Source organism: Elephas maximus, chromosome 12, assembly GCF_024166365.1.
Source record: "Elephas maximus indicus isolate mEleMax1 chromosome 12, mEleMax1 primary haplotype, whole genome shotgun sequence".
Lineage (NCBI taxonomy): Eukaryota > Metazoa > Chordata > Mammalia > Proboscidea > Elephantidae > Elephas > Elephas maximus.
Genome location: NC_064830.1, coordinates 43,122,790 through 43,147,814, shown reverse-complemented (window position 1 = coordinate 43,147,814; position 25,025 = coordinate 43,122,790). Strand labels below are relative to the sequence as shown.

General features: G+C 52.3%; 2 protein-coding genes across 6 annotated transcripts in view; one reads left to right on the top strand and one right to left on the bottom strand.

The window, feature by feature from the left end:
* Window positions 1–7,274: 7,274 nt before the first annotated feature.
* LOC126087030 (collagen alpha-1(I) chain-like) lies at window positions 7,275–10,094 on the bottom strand. The gene is made up of 4 exons (XM_049903994.1): window positions 9,352–10,094; window positions 8,576–9,289; window positions 8,145–8,531; window positions 7,275–7,980 (listed from the first exon to the last, which is right to left on the bottom strand). The coding sequence occupies exons 1-4, from the start codon at window positions 10,092–10,094 to the stop codon at window positions 7,275–7,277; spliced, it is 2,550 nt and encodes an 849-aa protein (XP_049759951.1).
* DNMT3A (DNA methyltransferase 3 alpha) overlaps window positions 7,527–25,025 on the top strand; it is a 130,035-nt gene continuing 112,536 nt past the window's right edge. For 4 of the 5 annotated variants that reach the window (XM_049902559.1, XM_049902555.1, XM_049902567.1 and 1 more), the window contains exon 1: window positions 8,147–8,242. The gene's annotated coding sequence lies outside the window, so the exon portion shown is untranslated. Of the gene's footprint in view, window positions 7,632–8,146; window positions 8,243–25,025 lie in introns of those variants that run through there. The other variant, XM_049902556.1, reaches the window with a different exon arrangement.

The window sequence follows — 25,025 nt, the reverse complement described above, 5'->3', positions numbered from 1 at the left end:
AGAACAGGGCTTGCCGGCATGGCCAAGGGGGTGGGTCGCCACTCAGATGGACTAGGAGAATGGGGCCACCCAAAACCAAAGGAGCAGAATTGCCATCCAGTATGCCCAGCTGAAACCAGGGCCAGGGGGCCATACCCAGAATTCAGAGGGCATGGCCAACACCCAGAGTCTGGAGGATAAGGCCACTACCTGGATGGTCTCAAAGAACAGAGGATTTGTTTCAAGCCTTGAGAGTTAATGTAAATTGTACTGTTGGGTTTTGAACTTGCTTGGTGCCAGTTATGCCTTCCTTCCCTCCAATTTCTCCAGTTTGTAATGGAAATGTTTACCTTGTGCCTGTTTCACCACTGTACTTTGGAAATAGAGAACTTGTAGTCTAGATTTCACAGGTTCAAAGTAAAGAGGAATTTTTCCCCAGAATGGAATATGCCTAAAATCTCACCTATATTTGATTTAGATGATGGAGAAGATGAGATTTTGGACTTGGGGTGGATTTAAGACTTTGGGATGATGTGATGAGGTGAATGTGTTTTGCAGTGGGAAGGACATGAATTTTGGGGGGCCAAAGGGTAGAATGCTATGGATTGAATTGTGTCCCCTCAAAATATATGTTGTAAATCCTAACCTCTATGCCTGTGGTTATAATCCCATTTGGGAATGGGTTGTCTCTGTTATGTTAAATATGACAGGATTAATATAGGGTGTGTCTTGAGTCAATCTCCAAAAGATATAAAAAGGAGCAGATTAAGGAAGCAGAGATGGGGGAAGAGAGATGCCAAGCCACATGAAGACTACCCATGAGCAGAAGCTCAGAAGAGACAAGGACCTTCCTTCAGAGGTGACAGAGAGAGAAAGCTTTCCCCTAGAGCCAGCGCCCTGAATTCAGACTTCTAGCCTCCTTGGAAGCAAGGAAAGTGAGACTTCGTCTCACATACTTTGGACATTATCAGGAGGGATCAGTCCCTGCAGAAAGACATCATGCTTGGTAAGGTAGAGGGTTAGTGAAAAAGAGGAAGACCCTCAATGAGATGGATTGACACAGTGGGTGCAACAATGGGCTCAAACATAGCAATGATTGTAAGGATGGCACAGGACCGAGCAGTGTTTCCTTCTATTGTACATATGATTGCTATGAGTCAGAACTGACTCGATAGCACCTAACAGCAACAACAACAACCCTCCTAAACTGTGCGAAAATAAATTTGTTTGTTAAAGCCACCCACTTACGGTATTTCTGTTGTAGCCGCACTAGATAATTAAGAAGAGCCTTGGTGATGCAGTGGTTAAAAAGCTCAGCTACAAACCGAAAGGTCAGCAGTTCGAACTCATCAGCTGTTCCTCGGAAGAAAGATGTGGCCGTCTGCTTCCGTAAAGACTGCAGGCTTGAAAACCCTGTGGGGCAGTTCTACTATGACCTATAGGGTCACTATGAGTCAGAATCAACTGGATGGGATTTTTTTTTTTTTTAAAAGATAACTAAGACAAAAAAGAATGAGGTACTTATACATGCTACAATGTGGATGGACTTTGGAAAAATTATGCTAAGTGAAAAAAGCCAGACACAAAAGGCCACATGTTGTATGATTCCATTTATATGAAATGTCCAGAATAGGTAAATCCATAGAGATAAAAAGGAGGCTAATAAAAACAACAGGATGGGAAGAGAGGGATTGGGAGGAAAGGCGGAGTGACTGCTGAAACTCGACCACCCTCGTACCGAACTCAAATCCTATTTCTTCAGGGATACCTTCACTCCAGCCAAGATAACTTCTTGTTTGAGCCGCACAATTGTAGCTCACAATGAACTGGCTACAGTTGATGGGGATTGCCTGCAAACTCCTCACAGGCCAAGACAGCTCTCCAGGCTCCTTGGCACAATGTTTGGCACAGGGAACACAGAAAAAAAACTAATTGCTGACTTATATCACAGTCAAAGGGACAACCTCTACAATGTACAGAGTACTCATAAAAATCGAGAAGAAAAAGATACAACCTCACAGAAAAATGGTCAGATGATATAGTCTGATAGTTCTCAGAAAAATTAATGCAAATAGGCTTTAAGCAGTCTTAAAAGCCTGAGAAGGGCCATCTAATACTTGTATCTTAATTCTCCACTGGTCTCACCCCTTCGGGAGCAAGGGAGAATGAAGAAAACTAAAGACACAAGGAAAAGACTAGTCCAAAGGACTAATGGACCACAACTACCATGGCCTCCACCAGACTGAGTCCAGTACAACTAGATGGTGCCCGGCTACCACTACTGACTGCTGTGACAGGGATCACAATAGGGGGTCCTGGACAGAGCTGGAGAAAAATGTAGAACAAAACTCTAACTCACACACACACACACAAAAAAAAAACCAGACTTACTGGCCTGACAGAGACTGGAGAAACCCCGAAAGTATGGCCCCTGGACACCCTTTTAGCTCAGTAATGAAGTCGATCCTGAGATTCACCCTTCAGCCAAAGATTAGACAGGCCCATAAAACAAAGCGAGACTAAAGGGACACAACAGCCCAGGGGCAAGGACTAGAAGGCAGGAGGGAACAGGAAAGATGGTATTACGGAATCCAAGGTCGAGAACGGAGAGTGTTCGCATGTTGTGGGGTTGTTAACCAATGTCATAAAACCATATATGTACTAACTGTTTAATGAGAAGCTAGTTTGTTCTGTAAACCTTCATCTAAAGTACTATTAAAAAAAAATAGCCCTTAAACATGAAAAGATGTTCAACCTCCTCATAAGAAGAGAAATGCAAAACAAAACGTGTACTGAGAGATCACTTCACTGCTCACCAATTAGATGGGCAACTCAAAAGCTTGACAACATTCTCAGTTGGCAAGGCTCTCTCAGATACGAGCTGGTAGGAAGGCAAAATGCTACAACCTCTGGGAGTAATTATTTAAACTTTTTATTTTAAAACACTTTCAAACTTACAGAAAAGTTGCAAATACAGTACAAAGAATTTTTTTTTCTGAACAATTTGTAAATAAATTGTCAACATGATGCCCTATTGCCCCCCAAAAAGCTTTAGTATATATTTCTTAGAAGTAAGGACATTCTCACTCATAACCACAGTGCAAACATCAAAATCAGGAAATGAACATTGATACATTACTCAACCAAACCATTGTCATCGAGTCGATTCTGACTCACAGCAACCCTATAGGACAGAGTAGAACTGCCCTAGCAGATCACCAGATTTTTTCTCCCGTGGTGCACCTGGTGAGTTCAAATCACAGATCTTTCAGTTAGCAGCCAAGTGCTTAACCACTGTGTCACCACGGCTCCTTACAGGAGGAATGTCGTGTTGTTTTTTATTGTATCCTATTAGGTGATGCACAGTTTCCATTTGGCCCATCACTGATGATGTTAACTTTGATCACTTGATTACTGTGTGCCAGGCATTTTCATTGTAAAGTTATTCTTTGTAATTAATTTTGCGCTTTGTAATTAAAATGTATTTTGTGGTGAGGTGCTTTGAGACTATGTAAGTATCTACTGCTCATCTAACATGCCATTTTTATTCATTTGTTTATTTCTAACAATATGGACTCATGGATTTCTATCTTATTCAGTGGTATAATATGTTATATCATTATTTTGGCATTCAAATTGTTCCATTTTTTGCCACTGGGAGTTCCTTCTGTATCCCATCATTCTTTGAGCACTTTCTCACTTTTAAACAAGACAGTATGTTCCAGGTTCATCTCGTTGCTTGCTTGACCCAACTCTGGAACCTACCATTTCTCTACCTACTATAAGGAACAAGAAGTTCTCGTTCCTTATAGTAAAGAACGGTATTTAGAAATAAAGATGTGGGCACTAGATGTGTTCGTTGTTATTGGGGTTCCATTACTTCTGGGTGCTCCCAGTGGAGAGAATTAGAGAATTAAATATATGTATACACATTCTTTAAAAAAAAAAAAATTTTTTTTTTCTACACATGTTGTTAGCTGCAGTCAGCTGTGACTCATGGTGATCTTATGTACAACAGAACAAAACATTGTCCAGTCCCACATCATCCTCACAGTCATCAGCATGTTCAAGCCCATCATTGTGACAATTGTGCCAATCCATCTCACTGAGAGTCTGCCACACCCTCACTGGCCCTCTGCTTCACCAAACATGATGGCCTCCTCCAGCAATCAATCCCTCCTGATAATGTGTCCAAAGCAGGTGGGTCAGAAAATATTCCATTGTGATCCATAAAGTTTTCATTGGCTAATTTTTAGAAATAGATCCAGGCCTTTCTTCCTAGTCTGTTTTAGTCTGGAAGCTCTACTGAAACCTGTCCACCAGAGGTGACCTTCCTGGTATTTGAAATACCAATGACATAGCTTCCAACATCATAGAAACACACAAGCCACCACAGTAGGACAAACTGACAGATGGGCAATATATGCATATACATACATACATGTATATACACTAACACATGTTGACATCTATATTTTTATATATGTATTCATTGAAAGCTATGAATTCACACCAATATTTTCAATTCCAATCCAGCACCACGTGATTCTTTCTAGTTTTCTGTTTTTCCACAACTTGCTCATATTATTCTCAATATTTTCATTTATTTGATCAATCTCCCTGTATGGAACCAAGTTCCCATTGTCCTCCACCACACACACACACACACACACACACACACGGAGACAAGGCAAGGAGAAAGTAAAAAAAGGGAGGCAGCTCCATTTGAAATATGATGGGTGGAAGGAAAGGAGCTACAAAGCAGTTTCTGACTTTACAAAGGAAAATGAATCAAGAGTGAGGGGGCAACTCACAGAGAAGGTCCAGGTAAGGCAGGAGGGTATAGGCTGAGAAGACCTGAGCTGGAGGAAGGAGGATCTGGCCTCCTCCAGGATGGGAGGGAAGGTTGAATGAATGAAGGAGGGCGATGTGTAGGGAGGTATGTAGGGAGGCGTGTAGGAGGTAGAGAGAAAGGCTACAACACCAAGGGCTGGAGTTCAAAGGAGAGGGCGGATGAGAGGGCTCATGGCGGAGTGAGAGGCAGAGGCTGAGGCGTCTGCTGAGGAGAAGGGGCTGAACCAGCATCTAGAAGTAGGGGAAAGTTTATGGCAGCTGCTGTGAGGGTAAAAAGAATTGACTAAAAGGACTGTGCACTGACACATATCAAATCCCACAGAATGAATTTGTGTCTTTATGATTTGCTCTGTGAATGAGGACAATGGCAAACATTTGCATAGCATTTTACAGGTTGCAAAGCACTTTCACATCCACTGTTTGCTTTAATGCTCCAGATATCTGTGGGGGGCTTGCACAGTGCTCCACCCAGAGGCTCTGGGTCTTGGAGCAGGGGAACCTAGTTACTGGTCCACCGGGTTCCCAGGAAATGAGCTGACTGGCAACTGGCTGAGGTTTAATGGAAACAATCTTGCAATTCTCAGCCCCAGTGACTGCTCAACCTCTGAAGGAATCTCCAGAAGTTGTAACCATGCCAGTAGGAAGTTGGCCTTCCCCAAAGGGGACTTCTTCCCTCAGCCCTTCAGGTGCAGCCATGGACAACGGACCAGGGAGATCCTCCCAGTAAGCAGGTCAGGACCTCAAACCAAGTGAGGGGGTGTAGGAGCTGAAAAGCTAAACCAGTCTGAGCTGAGCCCAGCATGGCAGGAGTGAGGAGGGCCCAGAGGGTTAGCCAGCACTGAGAGAGATGCTTGCTCTCTGGACCTTCTGGGCATCAGGGCTAAGTTCTGGAATTAACCCTGTAGCCACATGGCTGCTTCTTACACAAATCCCTTAACATGGTCACCTTGGACCTCCTGACCCCAGCAACACACACATCCAACATGACACACATCAAGAGCTCCTAATGATTTCATCATAAGTAGTTCTGTTGAATAGAAGTTTACATTTTCCCATCTTGGCCCCAACAATTTCAGCTTGAGAGCAACTGTAATGTTTTAAAGGGGTGGTGTAATGATTTTAGAGTCAGATGGACCTGGTTTTGAATCCTGGGTCTGTCACTTCCCTGTGGTGTGGCTTTGACTAAGTGTCAGTATCCTCATCTTTAGAGTGAGGACAATATAAACTGCCTCACAGAGTTTGTGAGGGCTAAGGGAAAAGTGCCAAGTCTGGTGCTTGGCACATAGTAGACAGTAAACAGTTGCTGCTGTTTGGGGGCAGTATTATACAAGCTCTTGAGGAAAGTAGAGGTATGTCAATCATCTTTCTAAACATGGTCTTCCCTTAGCCAAGCTGTGAGCACTGTTTGGGGTGTTTGCAGATGCCCATCTTGATGTAGAAAGCAAAGAGGCAAGGAGCCTGAACTTCACATATTCATTCAACTAAGGTTTATTGGGAACCTACTGTGTCCCAAGTGCTGGGATACAGCGATGACAAACATGGTGTCTGTTCCCTGTCCTAACATCGCATTAAGAATCTCTGAAATGGGTTAGGTGGAGACCATGGATAGGAGGGCCTATCATTGGTGGCATGGGGTGAGTGAGGGTGACACTGAAATATACCAGGACAATTGTGTGGTCTCAGACCTTGAGGCTGGAGGGAGGGGGAACTGAAAGACTTGGAAGCATTAGTGGGCTTCCCAGAGGAAAATCTTCTCTCTTAAGTCAACTCCGTGCCCCAAAGAGTTCAGTAACTCTGTTCCTGTGACTCTCAAAGGGATGAAGTTGGTGGTGGTGGTGGTGGTGGCAGAGAAGGGAAAAATAGGATTGGTGTTCTGCAGCAAGGGTCTGGGGTGGGTTAGTTTTGGTGCCCATTTCCAGTAGCCCCTGCCCACAAGTGGGATGGTAGGTACCTAGGAGAATACACTATGTCTAGGTCAGGATGCTGAGAGCACTGCAGTGTAGCTGAAGGGCTAGGTGGAATGGGAGGGTGCAGACTGGGAGAAGGCTGGTGGGGTGTGGGCAGAAGGTGGGGGGAGCTAGGCAGGAAGGCTGGGGGTCACAGGGACCAGCACCAAGTCCTAGAGGAGGCTGTTGGAAAAGAGTGATGAACAGAGGGTAGCTGTTACTGCCCCCAGCTGGTGGAATTAGACAGAGAAGCTCCAAGTCAGAAACCTGGAGCCCCAAACGTCCTATTAGGGGAATGAGAACAACCCACATGGTGAAGATGAGTGAGTATGTGAGGGCGGAGTGTGGAGTGTTCACAGAATTTTAGAGCTGGAAGGGACCTTCAATGTCATTTAGTTGGACCTTCCACCCAGTGAAATCTTTCAGTTTCCTACTGGCCATCTAAGAGCACCCAACTCTACTTGGACACCTGAAGGTACAAGAAACTCACTTCCTTCAAAGGGGGCCATGCTGTGGAGGCGCTCGAACCCCCAGGAGGCCTGGATGAGCTGGTGCCCCGACCTTGGCCCTGCTGAGCGGGCTGGGCTCCACTCCACCGCGGCACCTGGCGGGGGTGGCGGGTGGAGTGGGGGTTGAAGCGCGAATGGGCCGGCGCTGCTGTCCCCAGCCCCAGTGCTGAGGCCGGCAGAGTGCAGTGGGCTCTGGTGGAGGTCGGGAGAACTGCAGGGCGAAGGCCGCCGGGGGCTCCGCGGGCAGCGGGGGGAGGCACTTGACACCGGCCGGGGGAGAGGAGGGACTGCTGTCCCTGCGGCCAGTGCTGGATGCGGGGACCCAGCGCAGAGGCAGCGCCAGGTAGCAGGGCGCCCCGCGGGGGGAGGGCTGCTGCAGGGCCCCGGGCTGGGCTCCTACCCGAGGAGCGCGGAGTGGCCGGGAGCTCGGCCGAGGTGCGGTGCTCAGGCCCGGCGTAGGGTCCGGCAGCTGCGGGATCGGGGCGTTCGGCCCTCCTTCTCCCAGCGTGCGGGTGCCCCGGCGAGCCGCAGAGGCCGGGAGCCGAGCCGAGGGCGCTAGGACCGGCCGCGCGCCCAGGCCGCTCCCGCCGCGGCGCCCCGGGGCCCCCCAGTAGGCGCTGCCTCCCGGGCCGGCTAGGCAGCGCCGGGGCCGGGGCCAGCGCGGCCGCGGGGGGCGAGCGGCGGGCGGAGGCCTGGGCCCGCGGGCGGCCGGAGGGAGGGAAGGAGGAAGGCGGAGAGAAGGGGCGGGAGGGGGGGACCCGGCGGAGGAGGCGGAGAGAGGGAGCGCGACAGCGAGCGGAGGGAGGGAGCGAGCGAGGCAGGCAGGCGGGCCGGGAGGGAGGGAGGGCGCGCGGGCGGCGGCGGCGGCGGCGGCGAGAGCAGAGGACGAGCCGGGACGCGGCGCCGCGGCACCAGGGCGCGCAGCCCGGCCGGCCCGACCCGACCGGCCACACGGTAATGAGCGCCGCTCCTGGCGGCCTGGGAGGCCAGCCCGGAGGCAGGCGGGGAGGGAGGGAGCCAAGGGAGGCCGGGCGGGGGGCACGGCGGCGGGCAGTGCCCGGCTTGGGACACGCTCCTGGACCCCTGCAACTCGGTGCCCGGCGCCCGTGGAGCCAGGACTGAGCGGGCGGGGACGGCGGGACCGACAGGCCGGGGCGGCGCGGGGGATTTCAGGGTTTGTTTATGTCCCCGCGGGCTCGGCAAGCGCCCCCTCCCGTCCCGCCTGCTCCCGGCGCGGAGCCCCCTCCCCGCCCCCGCCCGGCTCCAGGCTCAAGTTCAAGTCTATACAATGCCGCCGGGGGCCCCTCCACAGCCGGCCTCAGCTGCGGTGCCCAGCTCGGCGCTGCCGCAGGGGCCCGGCCTGGCCGCCCCCGTCTTCCGGGCTGTGCCCCAGCCCCGGGGCGCCGCCTGGGGCTTGCGGGCGGGCTGCTGGAGGGCGCGGACCCGGACCCGGAATCATCGGCCTCCGCCGCGGCCCGCAGGGAGCGGGGGAGGGGGGCGGGAGTCGGGCCCCGCGCAGGCTCCGCGGCGGCGGCAGAAAATGGCAGCCTGGCACGACCCGGCCCCCCGCCCCTCCCCCCGGCTCCCCGCCCTCCTTGGCCCGGCGGGGCGGGGGACCCAGGAGGCCCCCGGGGGCGGGACGGGGGGCGAGCGGGGGCCGGGACGGGGAGCGCAACGCTGCGATCCTCTTTCGGCCACCTGTGGCTGGGGGTGCGGGGCGTCAGCGGATCTGGGAGGGGCGGCAAGGGTGGGGAGAGTGCCCAGCTGGGGGGCACACCTCCCTGCGGAGGACCGGACAGCGGGGGGGGGGGCGTTGTGCCTGGCTCCTCCCTGCCCCCGCCGCGGGCCGTGGGAGCCCGGGCGCGGTGGCGGCGGCGCCGCAGTGTGGGGGCGGGGCGGGGGCGGGCGAGGATCCCGGGCGGGGGCCGCAGGGGCCGGAAAACGCGGGGGTAGGAGCGGTGGGGCTGGGAGCGGCGCGGGTGGGGGTTCCCGGGACGCCCCCTGCAGCAGTGCCCCCCACCGCACACACTCACAAGCACGCGGACACACTCACGCACACGCACCCCCGCTGGGCCGGTGCAGACGTGTCCTTGAAAGCTTCGCATCTGCACAGTGAAGGACGAGGCCTCGACGAGGCTGCGTATCGGGGTCTTCGGCCCCGTGTCCGCGCACCCCGGGAGACCCCGAGCTTCGGAGCCGGAGGCGGCCGCGGTCCGTGTCCCGCCTTCACCCCGCTCCCCTCCCCCAGGCCGCCGTGCCCTCCTCCCACTCGGCGCGGGCCGAGCTGGCGCGGGTCCAGGGCCCGCCCCCGGCCTCCCCCAGCCCCTTGTCGCTGGGGCCCGCGGCCCTCGGGCTGCCAAACTACGCTTCGCTTTTCTGGAGCTTCCCTTCTTGGGGGCACTCTCTCCCTTCCCTCCGTTCTTCTGTTAATTTCCCCCCCTTTGGCTCCTTCGCCTCCGTGCTTTCCCCTCTCCGCTGCAAGACCAGTTGAGTAGGTCTTGACGCTCTGGGTGGGGAGTGGGGGCCCGCTGGTCCTCAGGGGATCTCTCTCCTGGATCCCGTGGGGAGCCCCCAGTGGCTGCACCTTGACCCAAGATGGCGTCTTGCACCCAGCTGGGCAGCTCCTGTCCGCCTCAGGCGGGGGAGGAAGGGCCAGAGACCCAGAGCCGCAGAACTCGACCCCTCCCAAACCAGCGGGGACAGGAGCCTGCGGGTGAAGCACTGTCGGCCCTGTGACCCAGCTTGCCCCTCGCGGCCGTGCCCAGAGGCTGCCATCAGCATCCCTGGGGGACTGTTCCGTCTTCATGTTTCACCCAGGGCTGCCAGCGGCAGAAACGGCCTCCTGGGTTGGCGGGCCGCGATGGGATCCTGGGATCAGGTGCTGCTCCGCTGTGCCTCTTCCATCCCGGCAGATGTGACAGCTGCAGCCAGGGGAGCTTTTCTCTTAGGCGTTGCTGGGGCCTTAGAACTCGCCTGTGGGATTTGGGGAGCCCAGCTGTGAGGTGACCCTCAGGACTGTCACCGCCGTTGTCAGGGGCCCTCTACTTGTAGAACCTCCCACAGTCCTACATTTGGAGGCTTGGGTTGTGGGAGTTCTTGTGGGGTTTCTGGCACAAGTGTGTCTGCAATGGTCCATTCTACCTCCGGGTTCCTTCCATTGAGGCCCTGGTTGAGATGTTTGACAGTCTGTGAAAGTGTGGCTGTGTGCGTGTGTGTGCATGCTCTGCATCCAGGGAGGGGGCCCCAGGGGAACTTACACAGTGGGGCTGGCACCTGCCTGCCTCCCTTCACTGAGCCCTGGCTGCCTCTCCAGCCCCTTGTCCAGGTCCTCGGAGTTTGTCTTCAGCGATTCATCAAATTAGCAGCCCCTGGTGTCGGCTGACAAAAGCTTTCCTTGTTACCCCTCTCAGGGGTATGTGCCTTCAATAGGCAAGTGACCCTAGAAAAGGTGAATTCTTTCTAGACTCAAGGAATGATTGGTCCACAGGGAAAGGGCTGACCTGTGGGTATTGGAGAAGCATAGGAGAAGACGCTGGGTGGCCATCTGTCAGGGTGTCTGCAGACAGGATTCCTCTGTGGGGCGGGAGTTGGACTAGAGCTTAAAAGTCCATTCCAACTTTTAAAATTCTATGGCTCTTACTCTATTGGCGGACTTTCAGACTCAGGAATGGGGAGGAGATGATCTATTTCTTACCCCACAGTGGCAATCAGGGAAGGCTTCAGAGCAGAGGCGATATGGGAGCCAGGCCTCTCAGGGGGATGGGGCTTTGAAAGGAGAAGGTAGTATGTGATGTGGCCTCTGCAGAGGGTGTAAAATAGGGCCTGTGTTTACGCATTCACACGTGTCGTGTTCCGTGTGGATCTGTGTGAAATCCATGTGTGGATAATTTCTGAGCCTCCCCCCTCCAAAGTCCAACTGACAGAAAGTCCCTCAGTTTCTCATGGATATTTTACTCACTTCCACACAGATGACTGTCATTGGTTCATTGAAAAGCCTGCAAGGAAGACGGACAAGCCATAAATCACTTGTCAAGGGTCCCTCAGGAAGGCCTGCAGTCTGGGACATTAAGACTCTGTGTGGTGTTTCAGCTCTTTGCTGGACTGCTGCTCCGTGTGTCCCTCTTCCCATGAGTTTGAGATCCTCAGGGGACAGGGACCTCACCTTGGCTACCTCTGGGTCCCCCGCTGGACATTTAGCAGGGCCTCCATAGTGTCTGCTGAATGGCGAGGAGCTCACGTGATTTCCATGCGCTCAGTCCCTGCCCTCTCCCTAGAGGCAGGCTGCAGGGGCCTGGCCCTTCTGCCTGCTGCTCCTCTCCCTTCACTGGGGTGGGCAGTGGTCACTGCCTACTTAAGGACCAGTTCCTTAGGCTCAGGCCTCTCCGAAAGACCCAAGTTCTTTCCCACCAAGAGCTTGAGCTCCCTCAAGGCTCCTTTTTTTGGGAACCAGATGGAAAGGGGACTCTGAGAAGCAGACTTGTGGGTTTACTAATGCGTGATTAAAAAACAGACCTCTCCTTCCATATCCTGAGCCTGAAATGTTATCATTAGAATCCAAGTCTTAGAACTTAGAGTTGAAAGAATTTTAAGCTCCGAGAACAGTTTAGAGCTGGGTTGGGGCTGTTTGGGTGTGACACAAGGCCCAGTCTCTTCCCACGTTTGGAAGTGCTACCCAGAGCCTCAGTCCAGAAGGGTCAATGTGTACCCATTACCTGCTCCTCTCCCTCAGCACTTCCGTTGCCTTCAGGGTGCCTGGGCTCAGGGATTCCCAAGTTGGTGCCAGTGCCCCTCCCCCGCATCCCATGCCTCGGTGATTAGCTGAGTGTGCCTCTGGCCTCTAGTTCAGTAACAGGCTGCAGTTAGGGCAAAGGTGTGCCCGCAGGAATTCTTTCCACCTTCATTTTGGCATCAGTAGATAGTAGAAGAAGCCTGGTGGTGCAGTGGTTAAAGCGCTAGGCTGCTAACCAAATGGTTGGTGATCTGAACCTGCCAGCCGCTTCGAGGGAGAAGAGACCTGGCAAGCTGCTCCTGTAAAGATTACAGCTTAGGAAACCCTATGGGACAGTTCTGCGCTGTCCTGTAGGGTTGCTGTGAGACAAAATGTATTGAACGGCACACAACAACAACATAGTAGCGGAGCTGGTCAGGAACCTGCCTGCCCTTTGAGGCTGGGTGTCTGCGTGGGCTTGTGTCCTTTGGTGCTTCTGAGCAGGGCTTTAATAGTAAACTAAAGATGCAGATTCCTTTCCACTTAGAAGGCTCATTTTAAGTCATTTCTCTATTTTCCCCTAAAAAAATAACCAAATCTGAGATCCATGCAGTATCAGTTGGGGATCTCTATCTACGTGTCTCAGCCTACATCTACTTGATTAAGTGTGGGGGCAAGACGGGGGCATGGCACATGTGTGTCTCTTTGTGCATATTTGTGTGTACGCCGTGTGCAGCCACATACGCAATATGGATAGATATGACTTGTTTATAGCCCATAAGCCTAAGTGAGGACCCTGAAGTTGGACCTGGGATCTGACAGTGGCGTCACGAGGGTTGGCGTCACCCTCTCGTACTAATTACCACAATATTATAGCTAAAACACCAGAAAATTTGACAAAATCAGCAACTATAAAAACACCTGCACATACAGGGGGAACCACGTTATTCGAAGCATCATTGTAGTTGGCTAATAATGACAGCTCTGACCACAGCGCATTAGAAGGTTCAAAGAGTAAGTCAGCACAGACTTTTAGCCTTGTAGGGATATCGATACATGTAAGCTGGGCTTACGAAAAATTTTTTGTTGTTTAACTACAGGGATTTTTTTTTTAATTGTGCATTAAGTGAAAGTTTACAATTCAAGTCAGTTTCTCATACAAAAACTTACACACACATTGGTTTGTGACCCTATTTGCTCTCCCTATAATGTGACAGCACACTCTTCCTCTCCACTCTATATTTCCCTTGTCCATTCAGTCAGCCTCTGTCCCCCTCTGCCTTCTCATCTCACCTGCAGACAGGAGCTGGCCACGTAGTCTCATGGGTCTCTTTGAGCTAAGAAGTACACTCCTCACTAGTATCAGTTTATGTCTCATAGTCCAGTCTAATCTTTGAAGAGTTGGCTTCAGGAATGGTTTTAGTTCTGGGCTAACATAAAGTCCGCGGGGTCATGTCCTCTGGGGTCCCTCCAGTCTCAGTCAGACCATTAAGTCTGGTCTTTTTCCAAGAATTTGAGGTCTGCATTCCACTGCTCTCCTGCTCCATCAGGGATTCCCTGTTGTGTTCCCTGTCAGCGCAGTCAACGGTTATCGGTTATAGCCAGGCACCGTCTAGTTCTTCTGGTCTCAGGCTGATGGAGTCTCTGATTTATGTGGCCCTGTCTGTCTCTTGGGCTCATATTTTCTTTGTGTCTTTGGTGTTCTTCATTCTCCTTTGCTCCAGGTGGGTTGAGACCAATTAATGCATCCTAGATGGCCTCTCGCTAGCTCTTAAGACCCCAGAAGCCACTCACCAAAGTGGGATGCAGAATGTTTTCTTAATACACTTTGTTATGCCAATTGACTTAGATGTTCTCTGAAACTATGCTCCCCAGTTACTCTGCCCCTGCTACTGTCACCTCCTACTCTACCTGGAAGTGTTTGGTTGTATTCAGGGAAACTTCTTAGCTTTTGGTTTAGTCTAGTTGTGCTGACTTCTACAGGGATATTTTTATAAAAAATAATTAACTTCTGCTGAAAACACTGCACAAAAATTTTATGGACAGTCATTTTGGTGTCATCCCCTCTGACAATGTTGCCCAGTATGGTCTGCATCCCCCTAGTGATGTCTCTGGTTCTGACACTTCTCAGCTGTGGAATCATGGGCACCTAACCTTAAGTTCTCTGAGCCTCACTTTCCTCGCTTGTAACATGGTACCAAGACTAGACTGTACCTTACAGGTTGCTGTGAGGATTAAATGAGAATGTTTGTTACGTTCGTAGTGGAGTGTAAGTCCTCAGTGCTGGCAGTGGTTATTTCATCATGTGGTGGCTGGCACGGACTGACTGCAGGACATGCTCTGGGAAGGCTTGTCCACCTTGCTGCCTTTTTGCAAGGTCGTCAGCAGGTGAGGAAAAGTGCTGATTCTGATTCAAAATCTTGGGAGATGAGCGGCTCCTCAGTACACTTAGCAATCTGCTCCAGAGTTTAATAAATCACGTTGTCAACAGGTTGTCTTTGTATCCACCTTAAATCCCTCACCCTACAGTTTCAGCTCTTTATTCTTATTCTGTCTTAAGTGCTGTAGCATTTTCCCACCATATTTGTTTCCATTTACCAGAGGTTTCCTGAGCATTTCCTGTGGGCAAGGCCCTGAGCTATGCGTTGAGGGGCCAGACAGGGGAGTGAGTTTAGGATGTCCCTAACTAATCAAGACCCTCCAAGTGAGACTAGGGCCATGGGAAAGGGAGAAAGAAGGTGCTTAAGGGGGAGTGAGGTCACAACCAACTAATCAAGGAAGGCTTCTTGGAAGAGGTAGCACCAGAGATGGGCCTCAAAGCACGGAGATGGGGCTTCCAGGCTGAGGGTGTAAAGCCAGGCGGTTCAGGGAAGGGTATGAGCTTGTGCAGCTGTAGTGTGGGGGTGATGCCGGGGAGGTGGACTGGACCTCTGGTGTGCCAAAGCGGTTCAGGGAGAGTGGGCCTCTGCACTGGGTAAGGCCCCTGGCCCACTAAGAATCACTATGGACTGCCCTGCTTGCAGCTGCTTTGGGGCGGGGCGGGGGAGCAGAAGGATAGAAGGGAGGGAAAGGAAGGCGCCCACTGGGCCCATTCAGTGAGGGATCGTGATGATTCCTTTATGTTCTGTAGACTAGAGCTTAAGGGCTCAGACTTGGGAGAGAAGCAAACCAGGGTTTAGATTACACCTACCCCAGGGTGTTGTGGCAATTAAGGGGAATGCCAGGGTCAGGTCTGTGTGTCAGTGGTGGCAATCACGGTGTGGATGGGGGAGACCCCTTTTCTGTCCTCCCCAAGGTCTTCTTGCCCCCTTCAGGCTGAAGCGCCCCAGCATCCAGAACATTCCAGCAAGGGCTGCGAGTGCGAGGGAAATGGGGGCGGAACCTCAGGTTCCTGCCTCTGCAGCCTAACTCCGCCTCTGACCTCCGCCCTCCCTTCGCCTTCACCTCCCCTCGGGCTTCAGAACCGGGCTCCTAACTCGCAGCGAGGTGCTGCGCGCCGTCGGCTGGTGCCCCCAGCTGCAGGCGCAGATGCCTGGCAGCTCCCAGCCAGGACGGCAAGTGGGCAGGGCACGCCAGGCCGAATCTCCGTTGCTGGTCACGTCGCCATCTCCGGCCACCAGCCTGTCTGTAGGACTGCGATGGGGGAGGAGGTGCGGACTCCTGGGGCTTTCCTAGCCGAATCCCAGGATGGAGTGGAATTTTTTAAAAGAAAAACTTTGCCCCCTCTCGTCCCGCTTGGGTCGCTTCTGACCCCTAGGGCTTCCCAGGCTTGTTTAGATATATAACCAGGTTCCTTATTTTCTTTCCTGCCATCATGACCCTGCTCTCGGTCATCCCCATTGATCTTCCCTCTCTGTTTCTGTTTCAAATGTCAAGGTCATTTTTAATTCTGAGCCAGCCCTCAGAGTTGTTAGCTGCCTCTTCTGGGTGCACAGAGGAGACAGAGGACCATCTCTCATAGCTGGTCACTGGAAAACCAGAACGTGGGTATCCTGACTCCTAGTCCGGTGCTCTTTCTGCCGTGCTGCTACAGATGAACCTGCGGGGTGGGGGTGTTGGCGCAGGAGATGTTCCAGACCCAATAAATCAGCCAGATCTTGGGCTTCCAGGGATTCCTACTTAGGAAAGTTCGAAGATGCTTAGAGGGGAGATTATGGGACGTTGGGGTTAAGGAACCCTGGTGGTGTAGTGGTTAAGAGTTTGGAAACCCTATGGGGCAGTTCCACTCTGTCCTATAAGGTGGCTCTGAGTCAGAATCAGCTGGACGGTACTGGGTTTTGGTTTTGGGGGTAAAAAGTTTGTTTTACTGAGCCATTGGTTGGATATGGTCTGTGTCATTGTGAGTGGCCAGGGGCTGGGAAACTGGATGGACTGGGAGCCTGCCTCCCCTCAGAGGTTCCCGAGAGGGACCCTGGGAAGTGCAGGCCAGTGGGAAGTCGCTTGTAAATGGTGGGATCCACCAACACTACAGCAAGCAGAACCTGTTTGGGAGGGGGTTTCTTTAAGGAACGGTCCTGAGTGATTAATTTGATAGATTTTGAAGGAATATATAAATTTATGGAGGAAGAGGTATCTGTTTGGATTCCAAAAAGCCTTTGAAATGAGGTAGTAAGTGTGTAAGTAGTAAGTATCCTGATGTGTTAGGATGTCCATGAGGTGTTGGTTAAAAAAACGAAACAACAAAAAAACAAAAGAAGCAGTTGACAAGTGATATTACCATATAAGCTCTTTTTGTAAAACTCCTTTAAAATATATGCAAATACACACGTTTATAGGCATAGAAAAAGTCCTGATAGGATACACACCAAACTATCAACCGAGACTTTCCCTTTTTGCTTTATACTTTCATATTCTTTGAAAAAAATATAAATGGGCACGTGTTACTTTCTTAACAGCAAAAACAAAACCTGTCTTTTAAAAGCTTTCTTAACAATATAAAAAAAAAAATTTTGAGTTACACTAGGGATGGGGAGAGAGTGACCATTCTTTATTGTAGATAAGAAACTGGCTTTGAGGCTGACCTCCAAGGGTGGGATTAAGCAGGTACTTCTGTTTTCCAGGGAGCCCTGGTGGTGAGGTGGTTAAGAGCTTGGCTGCTAACCAAGAGTTCGGCAGTTGGAATCCACCTGCAGTTCCTTGGAAATCCTGTGGGGTAGTTATACTCTGTCCTATAAGGTCACTATGAGTTAGAATCAGCTCGATGGCAACAGGTGTTTTTGTGTCTCTTTTCTAGAAAGATTGCAAGTTGACATAGTGAAGACACTGAGGCTTCCAAGTAGGGTGGGCCTGGGCTGGTAGGGGTTGGGTGAAAGCAGAAAATGGCTAACCGTCTATGCCATGGCACACACCAGGCACAAGCTGTCTGTACAGGATAGTGACTTTAAACTCTAGTTCTGACTCATGGTGGCAAACAAATTATTGAGGATCTTCCCAGAAAGCATCAGTCTTGTGGCCCATCAGCCTTTGTGGCCCAAGTGGCTCCTGGGAACTGGGGACATCCTAGGGCCCGGTCAGGGTGTGGTGCTCTCACCCTGGCATGGTGAGAGCACTTGGGTGGCCACACTCAGGACATAATGGGGCTTCAGGAGGCCCTCCAGGGGTGGGAGGGTTGCCTGGGAAGTTCACCTGGCATGTGGCTCAAGTCGTGCCCTGCTCCTTGATCTGGGGCCCCACGCACAGGGGACTGACATCCAGGGGACAGGTTAGGAGGTGGAGGGAGGGGGCAGACCCAAATTCCTCTGCCAGTAGCTAGTATTGCTACCTTGGAGGAAGTGCAAGGGTGGTTGCTTGGCAACAGCACCCACCTCCCCCTCCTAGGGCACCCCCCCCACCACCCAACTCCTAGGTGCCCTCTTGGAGCTTTGTTTCCACTCTGAGGCTGCCTCTGTTAAACACGATGTGAGAAAGGGTATGTGTGCATCTTTGGCCCTGACCCCTTGGGATAAGGGAGGAAGATAAGTGCAGAGCTTGCCTCCAGCTGGTAGAGAGACAGACATGCAGGGACAGAAGAGACTTGGGAGTTGGCAAACCTGGGTTAGAGGCTCAGCCCTGCTGCACAGCCTCTGAGCTATGGGGTTTTCATCTGTGGCTCGAGGATTATAATGGCATTCACATCTTACAGGTGTTGCCTGAGTTAAATGAAATATTTGATGCAAACAACCAGCACTGGGCCTGGCACTTAGTTGGTGCCCAGATGTGAGTTCCATTTCTTCCAAGGCTACGTGAGGGTGACTGAGGATCAGGTGAGGTGACCCCTGTAAAGGCCCTTGTGTTGTAAGACATTACACATGTTGCTTGTCATTGTCATATGCACTTAGGATGAAGGGCAGAGAGTGTTAGATTGAAAATAACCTCCAAGCCCACGGTGGGGTGTTGAGAGGTGCAGGAGAGTGGCAGGAACGGAGGAAGATGGTGCGTCCTCCCACCTCAGCTCACTCTGATCCAGGTCCACTTTTCCAATTCGAACAAGTACTTTGACCTTCCTGGGCCTCCGTTCCTTACTCTGTAAAGCCGGGATTTGACTGGTTGATCTTCAAGCCCTCTGGCCCAGGCAGATTGATTTCTGGGCATTTAATCCTGATGTATTTCTATTAATCTCTTCAGAGTTCCCTGCTCACGTGGGGACCCAGCAGGTCCCCCAGGCCCTGAGCCCCCCCGCCCCGCCTTTCCCTCTGGTCTACTTTGGGGCCAGAGCAGGCAGTGACCCCTCCCCTGGGTTGCTGGCAGGGCTGGCTCTGTCGCCTGTTCTGGAGGCATGGGAGGGTCTAGACCACAGCCTTGCCTGCCATCTGGCACGCAGCAGTGGCTCCTAATGGTTTTATTACCAGCAACACTGTGGTGCTTGTTGCCATCTACCCAGCCCCATGGTTCCCAGCCCAACTAGTGGTGGCCTAAGGGCCTGCCTGGTACTGGAAGCTCAGCTGGGAAGCCCATTGGGGCTGAGTAATTGCCTCTAAGTTTTCTTCTTTCAATACCCTCCTAGCAGCTTAGAGTTTGAGAGCTGGGGGAGCTGTTGAGGCTCTAGGCCCCCTTGTTAGCAGGCCTGGCAGCACTCAGGTGCTCTCTCTGGAGGTCTCTTGCTTCAGGTCCCCGAATAAAGGTCGTCTATTTGTTTATTAAAGACCTACTGTGGGCCAGGCGCCCGCTGCCGAAGTGAGGGAGACTGCCCTAGTCTTCAGGGAGCCTTGAGTTCAGGTGGAAGCCTGGCGGGCAGGAGTCTGGCAAGGGAGACGGCAATCACAGCCCAGGGTACACTGAGCTCTGGCAGGGTGTGCATGGGCATCAGGGGTTCAGAGAAGAAAGTCCAGTTCGGGGAAGGGAAGATCAGGAAAGGAGGTGACGCTTGAGCTGAGTCCGGAAGGGCATGGAGCAGTTAGCCAGGTGGACAAGGGCATTTTCCGGCCTGATAAGCCTAGAGTGTAGAATGGTGGGATATGAGACCAGAGGGATGGGCTGAGGCTGAACCATGGAAGGCTGGATGCTATCCACTGATGAGTGTTGGGCTTGGAGTGTGCCATATCTATATTTGCAACATGGAGGAAAAGTGGTGCAAGTGAGCTTAGGGGCAGGATGCCCTGGTAGAAGGTGCCGAAACGCAGGGGAGCATCAATGAGGGCAAGAGTGATGAGCATGGCGCGGCGGGGGGGTGGTTCGTGAGACATTTAGGAAGTAGGGTCAGTAGGAATGGCTGGGTGATGGAGGGAATGAGGGGAGTCGGGTGACCCTCTGATTTCTGGCTCAGCCAACTGTGTGGATGGTGCTGCTGAGGGGATACATGACTATGCAATGGTGTATCTTCAGACAGGTTGAGGGAGAGTCTGGGGAGACCTGGGAGTGTGTCCCCTGTGAGGAAGGATTGAAGTTGGGGCTTAGGGGAGGGTAGAATTTCCCCAAGGGAGCCTGGCTCTGAAGGCCTGGAGGTGGGCCACCCAGGGAGGGCAGAGTTCCAGTGGTTCACTAGAAAGGCAGGTACATTTTAGTCCATACCTGGTAGGCAACTACTAAAGATTTTTAAGAGGAAAGTGTTGTAACCACAAGCTTGCACCCCACTTGCTGGGGATGGGGCCTGTGGGGGGGCTTCTTCTTCTGAGTAACTCCCCCAAAAGATGAGCAGAAGGGCAGCCCCTGGGCCTTCACTAACTGGCTACAATGGCCTTGTTAAGTATCCGAGGATTGGAGATGAATTGCAAGGTGGTAGGAAACTCTCTGGGCCCTGCCACCCTCCATGCAGAGGCAAGTCTACTGAGACAGGATGGGGGTAGTACATGCTGGGGACAGCAAACAAAAACAAACTGCTTCTCTGAAATAGAAACGAATCTTTCGTGTGTCATGTGACATCTAATCGGGAGGCTGTTTCCGAAGGATTTTTAGAAAAATGCTGCGAGTATGTCAGTGTCACTGGGCCTTGCGCCGAGGCAAGAGGCAGCCTGGGACTGTGCCAGGGGCGCCAGACTTGGCACTGCACACACGGGCTTAATCTCAGCTCCACCACTTCCCGAGTATATATCCTTGGGCAGGTCACTTGACCTCTCTTAGCCTCAATGTTGCCATCTGCAAAGTGGGGATAACCTCACAGGGTTGTGCTGTTGCTTGTTTCAAATACTGCTCCCTGCACTAAAACTGGACGTTTTATTTCACTCGTCTTTCCAAAGCAACATTGTATAGTTTGCCTTACAGGTGTTTGAGGGTGAAGATTTAGCTGTATCTGGTCCCTGTTTGGAAACCCCGGTGGTGTAGTGGTTAAGTGCTATGGCTGCTACCCAGGAGGTCGGCAGTTCAAATCCACCAGGCGCTCCTTGGAAACTCTATCGGGCAGTTCTACTCTGTCCTATAGGGTTACTATGAGTCGGAATAGACTCAATGGCAGTGGGTTTGGTTTTTGGTTTTTGGTCCCTGTTTGGCACTTTGGCACGGAGAAGGCACACACATGCATGCTCTCCTTCCTTCCCTCTCTTCTTGCTGAGTTTTCTCTTTCTCTTTGCCTCCCCAGAGGTCTGTCGCTCATGTCTTCCCAGTCAGTTTTGAGTTCCATGTTCCTGGGGAGGTCCATGTATCACGTTTCATTGACCCTCTTGCTCCAGTTCTTATCCCCAGACCTGGGTCGCTCCATTGTATTTGAAGGGAAGGGAGGGTCTCTGCAGAGCTGCCCATGGCTGTGTGGGGAGGAGAGGGCAGGGGGGCCAGGAAAGAGCCCAGCAGGGTGAGGGAGAGACCCGGAATGCCTGGCACTGGGGCTTTGCCCAGTAGCTGGCTGTGTGCAGGGGAAAGAGTACAGAGCCCTCGTGGGGCCTTGTGGGGGTGACCTTGGTCTGGACCTGGAGTGGGCCGCCCTGCACGCAGAGGTGGACCTCAGGAGATGGCGGGACCAGCTTCCACCCTCAGTGGGCACCCGTGGCGGCCACTGGGCCATACTGTGGCCCCTGTGACATGCAGCCCCACCCGGGGTAGACCTTTGAAGAGTCTCTGCCTTGTAGAGGCTCTGGTGGGGTGACGGCTGCTCTGGGAAGGCTGTGGTGGTGGTGATGTTGGCAAGAAGGCCTCAGTGACAGTCTCCCTGGCTGTGGCTGGGGGTGGGGCAGGGTGGGGACTATGGTCAATCTGCATGTTTCTCTGGTTTGTAAAGACCTGTGCCTGTCAGCATGCCACAGAAGCAGCCCCTCTGGAAGCTGGGCATATATGAAGTGAGGGTATGGTGGTGTCATTAAATGAAACGTACAGCATAATTAATCTGGCATACCCTTAATGATATGCATAATTGTGCTGCATGGTAATTAGGTGTAAATGGTAAGCAGTTCACATAAATGTTTTTGTAATTGGTATTAATTTTGCAGGCAAACCAAGTTTATGCGGTTTTTCTCTTGCTCTGTTAGTTTCTACTACAGGCAACTCCCAGCTTTTGAAGGAATTCCATTGCAAATGTTTGTTTATAGGGCAGTGTTTTCTGTTTTCTCTCAGAACAATGTTTTGAATGGTTATGAGGTTCCCAAGCTGGTTTCCAAATGCCTCTTTGGCCCATATTGTAGGTGGAATGCGTGTGGTGAGGCCCCCAACTCCTCCCGCCCCAGGTTCTGCTGAGCCTGGAGGGTAAGGAGTGTGTGTGTGTGCATGTGTTGTGTGTCTGTGGAGAGAATGTTTGACTGTGAGAGATTCTTAAGGCTACCGTGGCAGGTGAAGTCCCTGGTAAAGAGAGTAACCAAGGGGCCTTGGGTTGGGCATCTGGGGAAGGCTAAGGGGACTCAGGGTCAGTAGCAGCCTTTCCTAGTAAGCACAGGCCAGTCCTGGGTGTCTTAAGTCAGAGTTTAGATTTCTTAAGAACACATACCGGCCTTTTCCCCTAAGTAATGTGGTGCAGTGGTTAAGCGCTCAGCTGCTAACCCAAAGGTTGGCAGCTCGAATTCACCAGCCGCTCCTTGGAAACCCTGTGGGGCAGTTCTACTCTGTCCTTTAGGGTCGCTATGAGTCGGAATCGACTTGACAGCAATGGGTTTGGTTTGGTTTAATCACATAATAGGAGCCCTAGTGGCGCAGTGGTTAAAGTGCTTGGCTGCTAACTGAAAGGTCAGAAGTTCAAGTCCCCAGCAGCTCCGTGGGAGAAAGATGTGGCAGTCTGCTTCCGTGAAGATTTACAGCTCTGGAAACCCTGTGGGGTCGCTATGAACCTGAACTGAGTCGACAGCAGTGGGGTTTTGAGTGCCTGCCATGTGCCAGGCACTGTGCTAAACACTCAGCTCAGATTATCTGCAGGTAAAAATAGGCTGATGAGATAAAGATCCCTCTTAGCCCCATTTTACAGATCAGAAAACTGAGGCCAGAGTCTCTAACTGGCAGAGCCAGGATTTGATGTGGGATCTGGCTAAACTGCCCTTGGGGCCTAAGGAGTGGATGAACTTCACTGGGACCTCTCAGACCCATGTCCTGGGGCTGCTAGGGACAGGAGCTTGAAATTCAGGGGTATGCTGCCCCAAATCTGGGGCTCGTCTTCATTAACCTCAGCCCCTCTCCACAAGTGGTTTTGTTTTGCTTGGGGCAGAAGGTAAGGAGGAAGCTGACCAGTGACCAATGGGAAGTCATGATAGCAGCACCTCTTTCCTGCTTTACTGGGTGAAGAAGGGCTATGCTCCAAGGACAGGACCCTCTCCAAGGCCTGAAGACCCCTTGGAAGCTCTCCTGGTTTTGATCCAGGAGGGTCAGCTGGTGGTTTGTTGGTGTCACTTGGATAGCCTGGGCCTGGCAGGGAGAAGGGTTACAAAGTGTGGGTGGAGGAAGCATGTGCATGGGTGGGGTGGGGAGAGAGTGCTCACAGGAAGCCAAGGACTCAGCCCCAACGGCCTGTGGGGTGGGTCACTGGCACCCTGACCTAGGACCCTTAAGACCCCCCTTCGCCTTGGGGACCTGGGGGCAGGGGGGTCTGCAAACCCCACAGTGGGTGCACGTTCTGGCCTGGACAAGGTGGAGTGGAAGTCTAGGAGCTCCCCACAGAGGGGTCTTTCCACTGGCATAGTGCCCTGGGGAACTCTGCCAGGCGACCCCTAGAATGGGGATTGTGGGGGGTCACTCTAGGCACCGCAGCACTGTGCTGGGGATGTTGCAGCTGCCTGGGAGTGATTTCACACAGTCCTCTCTGCCTCAAGGGTCACCCGGAACAGGGAGAGATGGATGGCTGGGATGGGGAGAGGCACTGCAGTGCGGGCTGTGGGGGACCCAGTGGCGTTCAAGACATGAGCTCTGACCACATGTTGGAGCAAACAGATGCATACATATCTATACACATAAAAAGCTAAATTACTGATTTAGGATCCCTGGATGGGTGTTGGAGGAGAAGGTGGGGGTGGGACCCAGAGGCAGGAGAGATGTTGGAATGAGGGGTAGAGAGCTGGGTGGGCACTCTGGTAGAGGCCGCCCTCTTGGGAGAGAGAATAATGTGAGCATAGACACAGAGACACAGTGTGGGGATGGGGGCTGTGAGGTGGGAACAGTCACTGGGCCTGGAGTGCGGGTCCACTGGAACAAGTGAGAGGTGTTCGCCTCGTGCTCTGGCCATAGTCTAGAAAGCCACCAGTGTCAGACCAGACCAGAGTGAGATTTGATCATGTATGAAAATCATTGGTATCAGAGGTTTTCTAAATAACAGCCTTAGTGAATGTAATTCCCGTACTGTACAATTCACCCGCTGAGCATGTGCAATTCAATGGTTTTTAGTACATTCACCGGGTTGTGCAACCGTCACCACAGTCAATTTTCGAGCATTGTCATCAGGTTTCATAGGTTTGGTTTTTCTTTTGTTTTGGTTTATAATTTATTTGTTGTTATTGAGAGGCTTCAGAGGTTTTTGATTGAGGAAGCAATGTGTAGAAAATGTGCGGAGAGGCTGGGTTGGGAGGTAGAGACACCAGGGGCAGGAAGACTCATTACAAAATGACCACCAAGGTCTAGAGCTGTGGTAAAAGGGCCTGGAGGAGGTAGGGTGGAATGGAGAGGCCAAGGATCAGGTGCCTGAGGGAACATGGGACCAAGGGGGAAGGTGGAGCCTGAGTTCTCTGGGGTTTGGGCTCAGGCAGTAGAGCAGATGGCCGTGCCGTTTCCATACAGAGAGAAGCCAGGGGATAAGCGTGTGCTACAGAGAACATGAGGAATCCTGCTCCAGAAGAGCAGGACTATGGATGATCATGGGTCATCTAGGTGGGATGTTCAGAAAGCAAGTAAAGATGGAGCCCCTTGTGGTAGGAGGCCTGTGTTAAGTCCAGATATCTCAGAGGAAGAGAATTTAGAGAAAAGCTGGAGGCGGAGTGTGACCCTTGAGGAGTCCCCACTTTGCAGTAGTGGGAGCAAGTTTGCGGGCCAGCCCAGGAGACAGCTGAGGAGCTGAGGATTGGGAGAGAACAAGGAGCAAATTGCGAGGAAGCCACGGAGGGCAGAGTATGGGAGAATCCACTTACCCACGAGCTTTCCAGAGGAGGGAGACTCTTGTTCACCCCAGTGCCTGGGTCGACAATGGCGCTCAATAAGTAACCGTTGAATGAGTGCTCAAAC